At 57.3% G+C, this 16,286-nt stretch overlaps 1 protein-coding gene across 1 annotated transcript; it reads right to left on the bottom strand.

Moving 5' to 3' along the window:
- Window positions 1-329: 329 nt before the first annotated feature.
- IGFBP2 (insulin like growth factor binding protein 2) lies at window positions 330-16,055 on the bottom strand. Its single transcript, XM_084892511.1, has 4 exons — window positions 15,567-16,055; window positions 2,207-2,406; window positions 1,317-1,457; window positions 330-779 (listed from the first exon to the last, which is right to left on the bottom strand). The coding sequence occupies exons 1-4, from the start codon at window positions 15,937-15,939 to the stop codon at window positions 645-647; spliced, it is 849 nt and encodes a 282-aa protein (XP_084748637.1). The 5' UTR covers window positions 15,940-16,055; the 3' UTR covers window positions 330-644.
- Window positions 16,056-16,286: the final 231 nt, after the last annotated feature.

Raw genomic sequence — 16,286 nt, 5'->3', positions numbered from 1 at the left:
CCCTTTGGAGGATCATCTGAATGTGCGAGAGGGAAGACAGGCCTGCTCTGCCTCCCCTCGCCCTGTGCCCACGGGGGGGTGGGACACGGACAGCGGGATGGGGGTGAGGGCCAGGGACTCAGCTGGGGGTCCAGGCAGAGACACTGGGTCCTGGGGTCACCAGTGAGGGCTCCACACCTTGGTTCCCACAGGCTGAGACCATGGGAGGGAGATCTGCCTTCCTCATGCCCCATCCTCCTCCTTCCGGTTTCATATGGGAAACCCAGGCTGGGCCTTTCCCACTTCCCTAGAAGTTGGGGGCCCCAAAGACTCAGGCGAAAGACACGCAATTTATTTTTCTTTTCTTTATTCTTAAGCAAGAGACTCGGGGGTTCAAAAATAAAGATTTCTTCTTCCCCCTCCCAAACCTGGACCCCAGCTCTGCCTCGGCAGGCACCCCTCCCGGCAGGGATCTGAGGAGTGGGTGCAGCCTCTCCTGCCGGGAGGGGCAGGCAGCGGTGTGCCAGGCTCGGTGCGGGTCTCTTTCCCGGTATAAATACATGTGTCACACTCCCGGGAAGCCCTCCCCTCCCACCACCCAGGCATCCTCCTCTCCGCCCGTGTCTGGAGAGGGGCGTGGGGTGCCAGGCGCCGCTGGCTGCGGTTTACTGCATCCGCTCGGTGTAGTAGCGCTGACACTCCGGGTCCCCGCGGACCGTGGGGGATCCCGGCAGCGGCTTCCCGGTGTTGGGGTCCACGCACCAGCACTCCCCACGCTGCCCGTTCACGGCCATCTTGCACTGGAGAGAGAGGAGAGGAAACCGTGGAAGACAGCCTGCAGCTGCCAGCTGCCATGAGGTGGCTCCGGCCTGTGCCCAAGCCGGGCTGCAGGGTGGTGTGTCTCTGCTTCACTGCACCAGGGGGGTGCTAAAATGCAGCTGCCTGTTCAGGGGGCCAGGGGTGAGCCTCCCCTTGGGCAGAGTTAACACTAGAGCTGCTGGCCCTGGGGCTGCACTGGACGTGCAAGGCTGCTGGGGGCACCCAACGGTGGAAGGACTCTGCCCCGGGGGCAGGGAGGTCCTGCCTAGGGGGCCAGGATGGAGCTGAATCAGAGTGTGCGGTGACAATGGTGACGATGCTCGTACACGGTCAGGCACCACGTCAGCACCTATAGGCTGCTCGTTACAGTTTACATCTGACACGTGTGATCCTGGAATCCTCACAGCCCCCGGGGGAGGAAGCCTGGCTCTCAGGCGCTCAGCTCTCAGACCTCAGCGGGTTTCGGGTGTGTGGGGCAGGGCTGAGGCCCCCCAGCGGCCCGGGCGGTCCTCTCTCACCTGTTTGAGGTTGTACAGGCCGTCCTTGTCGCAGTTGGGGATGTGCAGGGAGTAGAGGTGCTCCAGGGGGCCCCGCTCATCCGGGAGGCGCATGGTGGAGATACGCTCCAGCACCTGGTCCAGTTCCTGCTGGCACGGCGTCTGTGGGGGCGGGCGGGCGGCACAGAGGGGGCTTAGAGACGGCCCGGGGAGTGGCCCCAGAGAGAAGCTCACGCCTGGGAAGGGACTTCCCCGAGGCCACGCGGGTAGTTGGTGAAAGGAGGGAATTCTGACCCAGGGAGCTCACTACCATCTGTGCCCATCCGCCCCTGGAAGAAAGCCGCACGGCTGTGAGCCTTCACGCCTCTCCTCCTCCTGCGCCAATGGTTCTCAGGGGTCAGGATGGAATCTACTTGCAAACACTGCCTTCAGGTGGTTGCCTCTGGATCTCCCTACCCCAGCCCAGTAGGAATGGCCCAAGCTCCATTCCTTTCCATAAACCATCAGGGGCCAAGATCCAAGACGGCAGAGCTGGGCTGGAGAGAGGAGGGGAAGCCGAGGGAGGGGAGCACATATCGCAACACGAGAGAGCGAGCTCAGGTGCTCCATCGCCACCTCTGGCACCCCTGCTCCTGCCTGTGTTCCACAGCCACCCAGAGAGGTGGCAGTTCCAGAAGGAAGGGGTTTCCAGAAACCACAGGCCCTGTCCATGTCACAGCCGCAGACACCGAGGCCCCTCCCAAGAGATGCTGATCTGCTGTTGGCCCTCAAGGTCACCGAGGGTAGAAAAGGAAAGTCCTGTTTGCCTGCTGGCAACACAGAACGTTAAGATCTTATCGGGGTGCCCTCCCCACCGTGAGACTCCCTCTCCATGTCCCCCCACCCCTCCAAGGAGACCCGACCCCTCTGACCCTGGGAGACGAAGGCCGGAGCTTCTTAGAGTCCTCCGGGCCGGGGGGGTGCTTGCCACCCTTGCCCATCTGGCGATGCTGGTCGTTGACCTTCTCCCGCAGCACAGCCATCTCCTTCATGCCCGGGGTGAAGGCCTTCCGGCCGGCGCTGCCTCCACCTCCCATGATGGTCGCTTCCCTAAACGTAGGGTAGTTATAGTCTGCGGAGAAGCAGAGAAGTTCCAGAGAGTTGGGCCCTCCAGGGACTGTCTGGAGCCCTAACAATAAGGAGGACGCAGAGTACTAACAGCTAAGCAATGAGCTGAGTGATTTCATGGATGACCCATTTCCGCGTCACAGCGACTCCTCGATGGGCCCTAGCCTCCCTCAGCGCCTGCTCTGCTCTGCCTCCATCCCGGGAAGGGGAGCCCAGAAGGATCGCTAGGTCTGCCAGGCCCGCCCTGTGGAAGGGTGTGAGTCCCTCCCGGGTCCATCATTCTCCAGGAGAAAGACCTCCCAGAGTCACCGGTCACTAACCCCCCATTTAAGGGATTCATCATTTATGGTCTGAAAGGGCATGGGTTGGGTGAGATTTTAAAACATGGAGGTGGAACCATCACTGCCAAAACCTACAGTTTCCAACACCTTCATTGTCGTGTTGACTCTTCATTTGCTTGTTTGCCCCTCCTGTGGGTCCCCTGAGGCTGCTACAGTCGTACCCCTGTACCCCGATTTGTTCCCCATCACACCACGAGCCCCGAGAACAGGAACGACGACCTGCTCCACATTGAAGTTTCATTGTATCACATCCTGACTGTGTCCGAGGAACATCGATTAAGTCTCTTTGGACTTTCTCAAAGCGCCAATCCGTCACCAACAGAGAAAAGCTCCTATTGTGTGCCCAGCGCCGGTGCTCGAACCACCGACGGGACCAAAGACGCATCCCTCAGCCAAGCCCTAGAAGCCAGCGCTCAAGAGAAGGCCAGGCCCTGTGTGAGCCTGGACCAAGCTGGATGGAGAGAGGCACGGTGTGTGACGCCGCCTCTGGACAGGGCCGGCTCACTCACAGGGCGTAGCAGGCACGGTGCCCAGGGGTCTAGCGAGGGTTTCGATGTCTTTTAAAATCAGAAAGAAAAATAAGCATTTAGTTCCAAGAAAATGTTCTCATATACGTACAACATGGACACGTTTGCAGTCACAAGACACTGTTATGAAATATGATTTTAAGAGTATTTCTTATGGAGGAAGGGTAAGGTGACCAGACATCCGGCTTTTGGCAGGGACAGTCCTGATTTTTAACAATTTGTCCCGTGTCCCTTGGCGTTTTAAAAAAAAGTCCCAATTTTTGGAAAGAATTCCAAAAATCGGGACTTTTTTAAAACGCCGCAAATGGTTAAAAATCGGGACTGTCCCGCCAAAAGTGGGATGTCTGGTCACCTTAAGGAAGGGGCCCCCAAAGGCAAAAGTGTGTCCGGCCCACCGGAGTCAGTAAGGAAGCTCTGGTCCAGGGACAGAACACAGGGTCTCTGGAACACGCTTCTCTCCGGAGGAGCTGTCCCGAGATGCCGCCCCTCTCTGCGGTGAGGACCAGCTTGTCCCCCCGCGCGGAGGCCACCGGAGACATGCTTCCTTCCATCCCTGTACCGCTCTCACCCCTGCCAACGAACACGCCCGTCAGACAAGGACATCCATGGGCCTGGTTTGCTGCCGCACGTGCTGACACTCCACATCTGAAATAAACCCCTGGGAAGGGGAACGAATGGACTGACTGGGTGGAGACCAGAAAGGACTGTGGCTGGGAGAGCCTCCTTCCTTGACTGTTACTATCTCCAGCCAAAGAGTTCAAGAATTCAGACTTGCAAGTCTCATCGCCCAAGTCCCTGTCTCATCACTTGGCAGTGCAGCCCCAGGGAAGTTGCTTACGCGCTCTGTGCCTCATCAGTAAAACGCAGACACAACAGCAGCCACCTCTAGTGCGTGGCCAAGAGGCATCCAAGAGATTCTGCACGCATTTACAGCGTGCTGGAGGCTAGCTCTGAGCTGCTTCCACCACCACCACCACAAACACACACACACACACACACACACACACACACACACACACATACACACCGCCCCTGCCACCCTGAGGGAGGGAGGCCCACACCGCCTCCCACACACAAACAAGGCCATTGCCTCCCATCACCAAGCTCTTCCCATGCACGTGCACAGGTGACAGAAGCCGTCCTCAGAAAACATTCCAGACGCAGGACTCCAGCTAGAGATGGAATGTGCTTTCAACACAAAAATACCAAGTTGCATTTTTTTTCTGCCTAAGAGAGTTAGGTTTGGAATAATATTTATTAAGTAACCACTTATGTATGCAGCTCCGCGGGCTACAGTGCAAAGGTCACTCCAAGAAAAAGTTAGTGAGCCGAATCGTACGACTGGAAAAGGATTCGGGCTTGGAGACGACAGAGAGGGACCCCCCACGGCCCGAGCAGAGGTTGTCCCCTGAGGATTGGTAAGCATTGGCTGTTGTCTACACAGACTCCCAAGAAAATGGGTGGACGCTGATTAGATGCAGAAGGTCAAGCTTTTCCAGAGAGAAGTGGGGGAGACAGAGAGGCAGAGCAGAGAGCCCCAGTCTCGTTCGGGGAGGGCTGTCAGAGCCTGAGAGGTCCTGTCCTGCTTCAGGTGTGTGGCCACGCCTTTCCCCCTGAGGTGCCGAGAGGACAGCTGGAGAAGAGAAAGGCGTTGGAATGGGAAGAGATGGACGAGTTGTCCCATCTTACAGACAGAACACCGGGGACTGCCATCTGGGTCTATAGGAGCATGCTCAACCTCTCTGCCGTCATCAGAGGGGCTTCACAATCGGCAGGGGTCCACACACCATCCCCTGACCCAGCCTCACTAAGCCAGCCAGGCACGGTGCTGGGAGCTGAGGCTCTAGGAGAAAGAGCTTTGAGGACTTCACACCCTGGTTTCACAGTGCTGGTGGCCTTCCTCAACGAATGAGCAGCTGTGTCCAGCAGGTCCTTGCACCCAGAAACCTCATTTTCCCTAGGGTAACACTCTGACCTCAGCGCTCCATTGGACAGTCGGCAACTCCAGATCTGTGGGAGACCTTAGGAGCTACAAGCAACCCTAGTCCTTCCTGCTTCGAGTGTGAGGCGTGGTGAGAAAAGGAGAACCGTCACACATCTTCACACAGGTGTCTCTTTTCTTGTCTTTCTTCTGAAAAAACCTAGTGATCTTCCAACTGTCTCCTTAGAGTGTCTCATGGTTACGTGAACATCTGAGAGCAGGTGGTACCATAGAGATGATCTAATGCTGCCAGGAATCTGCTGTTCCCCCCAATGGGTTTACCTCCTCCAGCAGGTCATAGCCCTGCACCAGTGGATTCCGGCTCACAGGCCAAGAGGATGCTGGCTGCCTCCCCACTTCCATTCTTCTTTGATGATTTCTCAACAACAACAAAAAAAAAAAACACTTAACCTTAACATATGTTGGGCAAATGAATAAATACTGTCATCTCCCTCCTGAAAAACCTCTCTATTAACATCCATGGAAGTGGATAATTCATTAACAAGCCCAGCTAGGCAAAGAATTCTGGGAGTCAAGAGCCCTGAATTCCAGTCCTGACTTTGCCACTTAGGACCCAACCATCATTTTGGCCAGGCTCTTTAACTTTCCTGAGCTCTGACTTCTCACGTCTGAAAATGGGAATAATAATCCTAACTCAAGAGCCTTGGCCAACGGGTCTAGAATGGTAGGAAGAACCGCGCTGGCTCTGTTTGTGATGTTACCCAGCCCGGGCTCTGAGTGATGCTAACAAGGAATGTAAGATGTGTGGGTTTCAGTGTGCTCATCTACAAATTCAGGGCGCTCGACGAGCTGACTGGTTCCCAAACACAGCTGTTCACCAGAAATCCACTGAAGAGCTATGTAAAAATGGCATCCTAGACTCCAGCCTCAGCATTTCAGACAGAAGCCTAGACTGAGATCAAACTCTGGCTTTGCAGGGCCCCATTCCTGTGATTCTCTCTCCTGCCTCAGTTTCCTGAAGAACTTCTTGGTGGTGGGATAAAGATGCCTCTTCTTTTCCAGAGGCATGGCTCCACATACACATTTTACGAAGACACAGTCAAGTAAGCTCATTCCACCCACCCACGGGTTCATAAACAGGCACACGTGTGTGCTTGGATGCACGCTAAGGAGCCCTTTTTGGCCAGGCATCATGGGGATTCCTGGAGCACGCCCTCCCGGCGCCGTCTCCTGAGTGAGCAGAAATAGCGCAGCCTCTGCAGAGCCTCCCTGCCTACGCACTCCCCCAGGGCTGCTATATAAACACCAGGGTTGTTCCTGGAATCACAAAGACCCCAGGAGGGTCAGGGCGAAGGCAGACAGTTGAGGCAGACAGTTTGAGAAAACAAAAACAAGCTCACATTCAGCCAAGTTCCTCCAGGACTCTGTGAGCCTGGCTGTCCTTGAGGAGCCAGAGAAATGGATAGCAAGATGGCAAACAGCACTATCGGCTTACTCCTTCCCCTGGTTCCCAAACACTGCTCCTCTGGTTCAAACAAAGCCACCCAAGGACTTGGCAAGGTGACCTGCCTGCTGAAGGCCCAGGTGAGCATAGAGGGTGCTTTGGTGCAAACCTGGACCGGAGGCTATGGGAGCAGGGCCTGGGTCAAAGGCAAAAAGAATGTCTGTTTACTTGCATTAGCTTCGTGTGCATCTCCACTGACTTGGTTTCTTCTTAGAAGGCATTCAACTTTTTCAAATGCTTTTCTTGCTGCCCTCCAGGATCGCGAGGCGTGTGCAAGGACAGCTGCATTTTTGTGCAGTTGGTCTCAGAATTTGCACACAGTATGTGCTCAATCAGTGTTTCAACAACAGGAAAGCTGACTGAGCATCTTCGCTAGAGTACCACTATCCCGCCTAGAGTGCCACCGGGGCCCCTCCCTAGCCATCTAGCCCCAGGGCAGCAGGAGTGGCTAGGTCCTAGGAGAACAGAAAGGCGGAGAGCAAAGAGAAGCAGGAGATGGAGGAGGGAAGAGACTTCCCTCTCCCAGGACCCAATCAAACAGTCGTCCCTGTGCTCAGTTCCAATGGTGTAACCCGGCAGAACCGCTCTCCTAGAGGAATAAAAACTGGCTCCTACTCACCTCTCTACTCCCACTCTCCCCCTTCCGACTGCCTCTTCTCCATCCCAATAAGGCTGTTGTCAGACACTCCAGGCCTGACAAATGGAAGCCGGACGGAGGATGCAAAAAGGAACTAAAAACCTGCAGAGATGTCCAGGATGTCCGGCCACACTCTCCAGCCAGCGCCAGAGGCGTCCTGAATATCAATAAGTACCTTTAACTAGGTCACCGTGCTTTCCGGTCCCTTCAGCCACACGTTCACTGACTGTCTGATAAAAGACGGCATCACATCAGCTGTCTCCCTGGTTTGTGCTCTGCCAGTTTCGGGGCAGCAAACAGAACCAGAGGCAACCAGCACAGCCAAGTGAGACTCCTCTTTCTGGGGCATACGTGGGCTATGGCCGGCCATCAGCCACTGGTGGAACCGTAACGAGTGACAGTGGCCTTGAAGGCCAAGACTGCCCACTGGAAAACCCTCCACCACTGACTCCATTCTGGGTTTTCCAGGCAAAAGGCAGCACCCAAGCAAGCTCAGCTGTGGGAGAAGCTGCACTGCGGACCGGGATTCTTAAGTATCTCTTCTTCATAAACGTGGCCGATCAGGAAGCATCCAAAACCAGCCTGTGCATTCCCTTTGCTCTGTGTGTGGAGACTAGAGGAGAAAGGAAGGAGGGATCAGAGCCTGCAGGACCACACCTGAGCCTGTAACACCTCTATTGTGTTAAGTGGTTTGTGTGCATAACTTGGTGTTATCAATTGCACGAGGCGATAACTTCTATCCCCTCTCACATTTGATTGGGGAAAAAAAAAAAAAAAAAAAGTTATACGGTTTGAAGTCAATTGTACAAAGTCACGTAGGCAATGGCAGAGCCAAAAATCAAACCCAGGCTGTTTAGCGTCATAGCTCTTCACCAACCAGAATGGCATCTGGTCACCAGGCATCACCTAAAGACAGACTCTCAACCTGACCTTTTAGCCCCAGCACTTCATTCCCTCTGTTCCCCATCACCTTGCCCTCTCACCACCTCCACAGGACCTCTCTTCCCAGCAAAGGACCAGCTGGCCCCTCCCACCCTCAAAAGCCTCCAGCAAACCCACCCCACCCCCTCCCAGCGTTATCTGCCTGACACACCCCCTCCCACTGCTGCACTGTTGCTATAGAAACTGCCCAGCCTTATCAGGCAGTGGCTGGGACAGGGTATCAGGGAATTGTAGTTTGCATTTTATCTTGGCCTCAGGCACTCAGAAAGCAAGGTCACCAACCAGAGGCAACTTGGCACCTCCACCCAGAAATCAACACAGTAGACCTACAAGCAATGCCCTCTGGAGCTTGGGAGAGGGACATTTTTGAGAACTTGTGCCTTAAGTACCGTCTCCCAGGGGAAGGGAGCTTTTCCCAGCAGCAGTGTACAATCCGCTGCTTCGCTGCCTGTGTGCCTGATGGAACGGAGCCCGGGCATGAGGAGCTGGAGACCTGGACTCCGTTCTGGTCCGTACGTGACGGTCTGTGCTTGCCTTGGCTTTGAACCCGAATGCGGCCAGACATACGTTCTTTATCTGTCAAGTGGGAAGATTCCTGAAGCTAAAACAGAAATGAAAAAGAAAAAGAAAAAAAGGACCTACAGACACTTCGGTAGACATGGACCTGTCTAGGAAAAAAAAAATTTTAATTATCATGCTTTGCCGTGTACCCTTCGAGGTTGCCCTTGTGCTCACTGCACCCTCACAACCCAACTCAGATTCCTCCAGCTGGAAGGTCCCCATCTCTTCACTCCTATCAGAATGGACACCCTGAGCAAGCTCCTGTTGCCTTGCCTCCACCCCCACCTCTCCCAATGACTAAGGCCTTCCTGGGCTGGGCTCCCTCCCCTCTCCTCCCCAGCCTCCTGGCCCCCTGAGCGCAGTTCCTTGAATGAACACAGGCTGACACACCTACGCCCTCACCTACTTAGAAACCTCCCCAGGCCCTTCTCCAGCCAACTTAGCCAGGGTCTGCAGGCCAGCTCTCCTGGCCCCAGCGGCGGCCTGCCAGCCCCCCCCACCCCCACCCCATCTCTCTCCTGCTCCCTCCCAGCAGCCAGGAAGAGAGTGGGGCTGGCGGCCAGAGGGGCTGAAGGATGGCCAAATGCCCCCCTCCTCCCACAGAAAAAGCAAAGAGAAGCAATTCCGGACTCCAGTCCCCTCTGTACTTCTTTCCGGGGGAGAGCTTTCTAAGCAAGGTCTCCCTGCGTCCTGACTGGACCAGGAGTGGTGCCAGGCTTTGTTCAGGAACAGGCCGGGCCCATGGGCAGGAGCCAAGTGGGGGAGAGGCCTGGGGGATGTCCGTGGAAAAACGTGTCCTAGAGTCCGTACACTCTGCTCACTGGGGCGGGAGAGGGGAGGGCAGTTACTCTGGAACCTGAAAGCCTGAAAGCAAAGACATTTCTCTGGACGGACTCCGCGCCTGTGGACCCAGAATCTAAGGGCACCGGCCACCCCCGATTCCTAGCGGCAATGCTGTGCTTTGTCCCCCTGTGCTGGGCCTCACAAGCACACGCTGGCCCACGAAGGCTCAGCATCCATCTCCGCTGCTTCCTGAGGCCTCACCTCCATCAGATGCCTGAGAGCAGTCATCGCTGTTCCCAGACAGACCGCCCCTCCCAGGGCTCCCGGGACCACAGAAGAAGCAGACATGAGGACCAACGCCAGCATCCCAAACGCACTCCTGCTCTGAACAGCCCCGCTAAGACTGTCTACCACCCCCAACCCCCCCCCCCCAACCCCCACCCAGAGAGTGAGGTAAACTTTGGAGGCTCCTAGTAAGAAAACGTCACTTTTTTTTGGACGGAACATCCAGTTTCTTTGCCAGGATCACGTTCAACTTTCCAGCACCCTCAGCTCAGCCAGGATGGATCAGAAAGCCCCTTTTCCTGAAGCAGGAAACGGGCGCCGGGTCTTCGCTGGTTCTGACATCTCAAAAGAATGTCCCCTTCACGCATGCCCAACATCCTGCGTGTGCTAGGGGTAGCTGAGCATAACCCCATTATTCCTCAGGTTTCCCATGGAAAAGGCAGCTTCCCACCCGAGATGTGGCCTCTGGTTCCCGGATCACAGCGGGCGGGGGCCTGATCCTATAGGTTGGCTGGCAGAGAAGGCAAGGCCCAGCCCTCTGTCACCCGTTTCTGAGCAGCAAGGCCAGCTCAAGTATCCAGGATCCCAACTCTGGGGCCACCTCTGTCCCCCCACGATCCCTCCACCCCATCGAGGCACCACCGGGGGAAGCTCCCAGACCAAGAACGGTCCATCCCGGACATCAGCGTTCGGGCCCCAAAGAGCATCGCCCAACTGGCCCCTAAAGAGCGCAAGCCTGCTTCTTGTCAAACCACGCTTCTTGTCCACTGGACTTATCCGCATTGGAAGGATCCTTTCTTCACCCTCTCTGCCAAGGGCTTCCCTGCCGCCTGTGAAAGTAGGTCAGAGATATGGGTGTTCCGTTTTCTAGGTGAAAAAGTAGAAATCAAGTGACTCATTACAAAAGAAAATTTAAAAACTCAAGTGCTTAAGCTTTTTATGTATGATCTCTCTTTAAACACACCCACATATAAGCACACGTGTACACTCGTGTGTAGACATGACCCAATGGAGCTGGTTCTATCAATTCCTGATTTACAGATAGGGAAACTGAAGCTCAGAGAAAATATATCTCTGGCTGGGCGCCTCCGTGTCACGGTAAAGCCTTAGTGAGTGGCTGCCTACACAGCCGGTTGGCCTTCATGCTCCAGGCCCACTCGCTGAGCATCAGAAAGACCAAGGCAGCAACGTTTGTGAGAAGCTGTGCGCCAGACACTGTCCTCCAGCACAGCCGCCCTCACATGCACTCCGTGCAGGAGACACAATACAGTCAATGATGCTGTAAAAACTATGCACGGGGCCGGCTGAGTCCTGGAAATATTGGGGGGAAAGCTTTGTTAAGTCTATGACTGCCTAACCGCTATACATCTGGAACCAACACAAAATAATGTTGAATATAAACTGTAATTAAAAAAATAAAAAGATGGGGCAGGCAAGTACTACAAATATACCTCCGGGTAAATGCTTCAACTAGGTTTTAAAACGGAAAGAAAAGACATGCAATCATGCCTACCTCACCCACGGGGAAGGCCCTCCCCCATCCCCACGCGTGTCCTCAGGGACAGGCCTGCACAGGCCAGGGTGCTCCCACCCTCAGCTCTCTGTCCTTCCCGCACTCCATAGCCTGGACCCTCTGTTCTCTCCTGACCGTGTACACTGGCCGCTTCCATTTCTGAAGTCCCCAAGCCCCAGGACTCGGACCTGGTGAAGGAGGCAAGGGCATGCAAATAGCTGAGCCTGAACCTGAACCTGGCCATGAGGAACCGAGACTCGTGCGGGTGTCCAGGAACAAACCTTTTGGTGGACAGGGTGAGAGACGCTGACAGGGCGAAAGGCTTTTATTTTGCCTTCCCCCCCCCCCCTCCCAACAGTTCCCCTTAGTCAGAGGAAAGGTATCTATCTAGCCAGGTTTGTCTCTCATCCTAATACCTGCTAAGATGCCCTTGAGGAAGCTCAAGCCCCACACGTATGAAATAGGGGCAAAAAGCCTCCCTCGGAAGGATGCCAGAGACAGAAGTTGGCAAAGAAAGCAGGCAAAGAAGCCGGTTCATAACAAGATAAGAACAGATGAGAGGATAACCCATCTCCTGGCAGCTGCCTGCCACCTCAGCAAAAAGCTGGCCAGAGACTGCAAAGAGAAGCCAGGGGCCTGGGGCATCTGCCAACTGATCGACAGCGCCCCTGGTGGACTGAACGGATAACGAACCTCACTCCTCTGTGCGTGGCTCCAGCAGAAGCAGCCTTAGAGGTAACTAACCCTCTTGGGAAATGTTTCAAATAGACTGGAAACACTCCCCGCACCCACAAAACCTGGCCCTGCCCTGCCAGCCACCCACCCACCTCATGGAAGGATTCGATTGGTTTCAAACATCCCAGTCCCCAATCACCTCTGATTGCATCCCGAGACAGGCTGGGCCACCGTATTTTCCATGCTGTTTCTCAGGTTCAGGCAGGTGGCTTAGACCAGGTCCCAGTTGGGAGGGGTACAGGGGAGAAGGGTGTTGAGAAGACAGGATGGAGAAAACGGAAGGAAAAAAAAAAAAAAGCTGGGAACACAGAGAGGAGAGATTGAAACTAAACATAGCTCCTAGGTATGGAGTCTCTTTAAAAATAATAATTTTTTTGTTATAGAACCTGAAGAGAGCCAAAAACAAAACCCAATGTGGGCATCATCTGTTTATTTTCTGCTCTTTTCTTTTAGCAGCCCCTGGCCTGTCCTCCCACCACCACCACCACTTCGCCCCTGCAGGTTGCGAATAAAGCTCCTATTCTGCATTCCATTAGAGCCAAGGATTTTCTGAACGCCCTCGTATCAAAACTTAACAGGTGTGTGTCCCATTTGCTATGGCAGAGGACAGCTAATCTGAGGACCAACTGGAATTGGACCTGACAATTGGTCGAGAGAGCAGTGATTCTCTCAGAGTGAGCCCTCAAATGTGTGACACTGATTATGCTCCTGGTTGACTAATTTCCATGTTGTCCCCCCTCCGACACCCCCCCACACACACACAACCCGATCCAAAGACCTAGTTTGTCAGGAATCTTTATTTTAAAGCTCAATGCCTCTCCCCCCACCAGCCCCCCTGCAGCCCTCCCACTCCCAGGAAGCCCGAGACACGGCCCCTGAGCCCGGGGAACAAAGACAAAAGAGCTGAGAGAGAAGCCGGAACTGCTGGGGTTTGTTGCCTCAGAACCAGAGGGTGTGTTTAAAATTCTCTCAAGCAACCTGCTCACAGAGGAATGCGGGCTGGGGGTGGGGGCGGGGGAGGCTCACTCTTCAGATGGGGTGGGGGGGGGGAGAAGGGGTGGGGGAGAGGAGGAGGCGGCAGCCTTCAGAGTTCAGGTTTCTCTCTTCTGGGCCGAGCTCCAAGCCGGACCCCAGCGCTCCCTCCTCCTGCCATCCCTGCAGGCCCAGGCTTCTCCCCGCAGGCCCCCATCACCCCATCACCCCCATGCCTCAGGCACCTGCTTCCCGGGTGCCCACTGGGCTTCTCCCCACGCTGGCTCTGTCCCCTCTCACCGCCGGCTGGGAGCAGTGCTGAGGAGCAGCTGGGGCCAGCTTGGGGGGGGGGGGGGGAGTAGCAGATCCAGGGCGAACACCCAGGGGGGCATTCTTCCCATGACCTCACCCCACTGTCCCCGGGCTCCTCTGACAATGCCCCCTCCCTCCGGCTCCGGGAGGCGGACAGGAGAGCCTGGCCTGCCGCTGGGGGGTGGGGAGCGGGAGAGCCGGCTTCCAGGCCGAGGGTGAGAGGTCAGAGTAATAGTGTAGGAAGAACAGGTGCCACGCACTTTATTAAAAACAGTCAGGATCCAAAAGCTTCTGTAAGCTCGCGCGCGGGCCTTCTGCAAAGCTGCCCCTGCGAGAAAGATGTCAGTTGGCCTGAGCCGGTCAGACGCCGCGGTAGGTGTCTCCCCGGTGGGCTCGGGGGCGCGGGGGGGGGGGGGGACAGGGGGTGTGAAGGGGTGACGGGGAGAGACGCAGGCCTGAGGGGTGCGGGGGGGGGGTGAGGGAATGATGGGGAGAGACGGGGCTCGGGGTGAAGGGGGGTGTGTGTGAGGGGGTGACGGGGAGAGACGCAGGCCTGAAGGGTGGGGGGGGAGTATGAGGGGGTGATGGGGAGAGACGCAGGCCTGAGGGGTGGGCGCAGCGGTGAGGGAGCCTCGCCTGGCCTCTCCCCTCTCGGTGTGACTCTCTAAGGGAAGCGGACGGAGGGCTCACTCGGAGGCTGAGGGACCGGAGCCAGAGGCAGGAGGAAGGGACCGAGACGGTGTTTCCTTTGGAGTCCTCACAGAGGGAGACCGGGCTTGCTCTGCACTCAAGGACAAAAGGCGCCCAAGAACGAGGAAAAGATTTCCACTCTGACCCCTAAGTCCATTCTCAAGGAGAAGGGGGCAAACCACAGTAGGCTTGAGGGACAGGGGAGGGGGTAGAATCTGGCGGAGGGGGGGGCAGTTCAATGACCAGAAACTGAGAAGCAAGAAAGAATGTTTCCACTTTTTCTTTTCTCTTTTTCAAGTTGCAGAAACTTGCTCAGACTCCCCTGCTTTTCAAACAACAGGCAGCTGACGCCCTTCCCCAGTGTCTTCAGGAGGAAAGAAAAGAAGCACAGCTCCCTCCAGTCCACTGAGGCAGGAGGCTTTGTGACGTTAAAAACGCACAAAAGACAAGCGCGGTCCTTAGAGTTTGGTTGTGTCCCTAAAAAACACGAGGGCCCCTCACAGAGAATCTCAGGGCTCCCGTTCTGTCCGATAGGAAGTTTTCTCAAAGTAGAAAGGGGGGGGGGGGGCGGCAATGGATACACATCCCTCCCGTTAGAGTAGCAGCGCCCACCCCCCACCCCCACCCCCAGGCCCGCGCCCTCCAGCCCCCAGCGGCCCGGGTGCTGAGCTGGCAGGACGGTGCCCCCACCGCCCGGGACTGCACCTGGCGCCCTGGCGCTCTGGCTTCAGCTCCAGGGACTCAGACGCTGGGGTCTCTTCCTCGCCCCCCCCCGCAAATGCCTGCCCTCTTTTATTTTTCCACCCAACATAGTAAGTAGTATAAGAGCCTTTTCGTTCTCTGCGTGAGAAAACAGCGGCGTCCGGGGTTTTCCCTCTAAGAAACCCGCTTTGCCAAGTACCAACCAGTCCCAGGGCAGGCGTCCACGCGCGCTGCCTTCTCCCTGCGCCCCTTTCACAGAGGCCCCCCCTTTCAGGAGAGGTCCCCCCTTTCACGTGAGATCCCCTCTTTCACCGGCACCCACCACCTCCCCCCACCCCACCCCTGCAGCGCCCTCCACCGGGACCTTCCCAGGACCCCGAGGTCCTGCTCCCACGGACCTGACCAGCCCCCTCCATCCCAGGAACCCCCACCCTCTCTCCAAAACAGAAGTCGGGGTACGTTCCGCCCGGGGTGCCCGTCCTCCCCCCAGATCACCAGCCAGGCTCCTCCCTGCCCTCCAACCCCAGGCCCCTCGCGGGCTGGACTTTCGGGTCCCCCTCCCCGCAGTCCCCGAAGCTGGGGACGGGCTCCCTCTGCCTCCGCTCCCAAGGTCTCCGAGCCCCTCCCTGCAGAGCGGCCACCACCCCCCCCCCCACCCCTGTCCCAGCAGCCCCCACGTTCCTCCCGGCCGCTGCTCCCGGCGGGTGCTCCCCGTTACCTCGGCCCGGTTCGGAGTCCTCCGAGTCGCGCACCTTCTCGCAGGTGGCGGCGCCCTGCAACAGCGCCTGCAGCGGCAGGTCGGCGCCCGGGCGCGGGTAGCACTGCAGCCCGTGGGCGCAGCGCTGGGTGTACACGCCGCAGGCCTCGCCCTCCAGGAGGGCGCACTTGGCGCAGCAGCCGCAGCCCGGCTCGCGGGCCAGCTCCACGCAGGGCCGCGCGTTGTCGGGCGAAGGCGGCGGGCAGGCGGCCAGGCTCTCGGGCGAGCAGGGCGGGCAGCTGAACAGCACGTCGGCGCGCCCGCCGGCGCCCAGCAGCAGCAGCAGCAGCGGCAGCGGCGGCGGCAGGAGCAGCGCGGGCCCGGCCGGCTTCATGGTGGCCCGGGGCGGCGGCGAGGGCGCGGACGGCGGGCAGGTGGCCGGGAGCACGGGGACCGCCTCCGGGGCTTCTGTCGGGGCGCAGCCGCCGCCCCGTCCTAAAGGGCCCGCTTCTCCCCGCCCCCTGCTCTCCCCTCCCCTTTGGGAGACCACCCCCTGGCCCCGCCCGGCCCCGCTCCGCGGCCTCGGTCCCTCCGCACCCTCCCGCCCCGGGCTCCACTCCCTCCCGGAGAGGAGGGACCCCGTGGGCATTAGCGCGGGAACAGCGGAGAGTGGGCGCTTCTGTCTCCTCTCTTCGGTCCGGTTCCCCAGTTAGTCTGCACGCTCCCCGCGCGGCCGGCACT

This window comes from Pipistrellus hanaki (assembly GCF_964339955.1).
Source record: "Pipistrellus hanaki genome assembly, chromosome: 8".
Lineage (NCBI taxonomy): Eukaryota > Metazoa > Chordata > Mammalia > Chiroptera > Vespertilionidae > Pipistrellus > Pipistrellus hanaki.
The sequence above is the reverse complement of the archived record's forward strand: the minus strand, read 5'-3'. Positions and strand labels throughout refer to the sequence as shown.

Excerpts from the sequence above, each read along its gene's own strand:
- IGFBP2 (XM_084892511.1), bottom strand. The coding sequence starts at position 15,939 with ATGAAGCCGGCCGGGCCCGCGCTGCTCCTGCCGCCGCCGCTGCCGCTG. Across the intron at positions 1,458-2,206 it reads TCCGGCCTTCGTCTCCCAGG|ACGCCGTGCCAGCAGGAACT; the intron begins GTCAGAGGGGTC and ends CCGCCCCCACAG. Across the intron at positions 780-1,316 it reads GCCTGTACAACCTCAAACAG|TGCAAGATGGCCGTGAACGG; the intron begins GTGAGAGAGGAC and ends CTCTCTCTCCAG.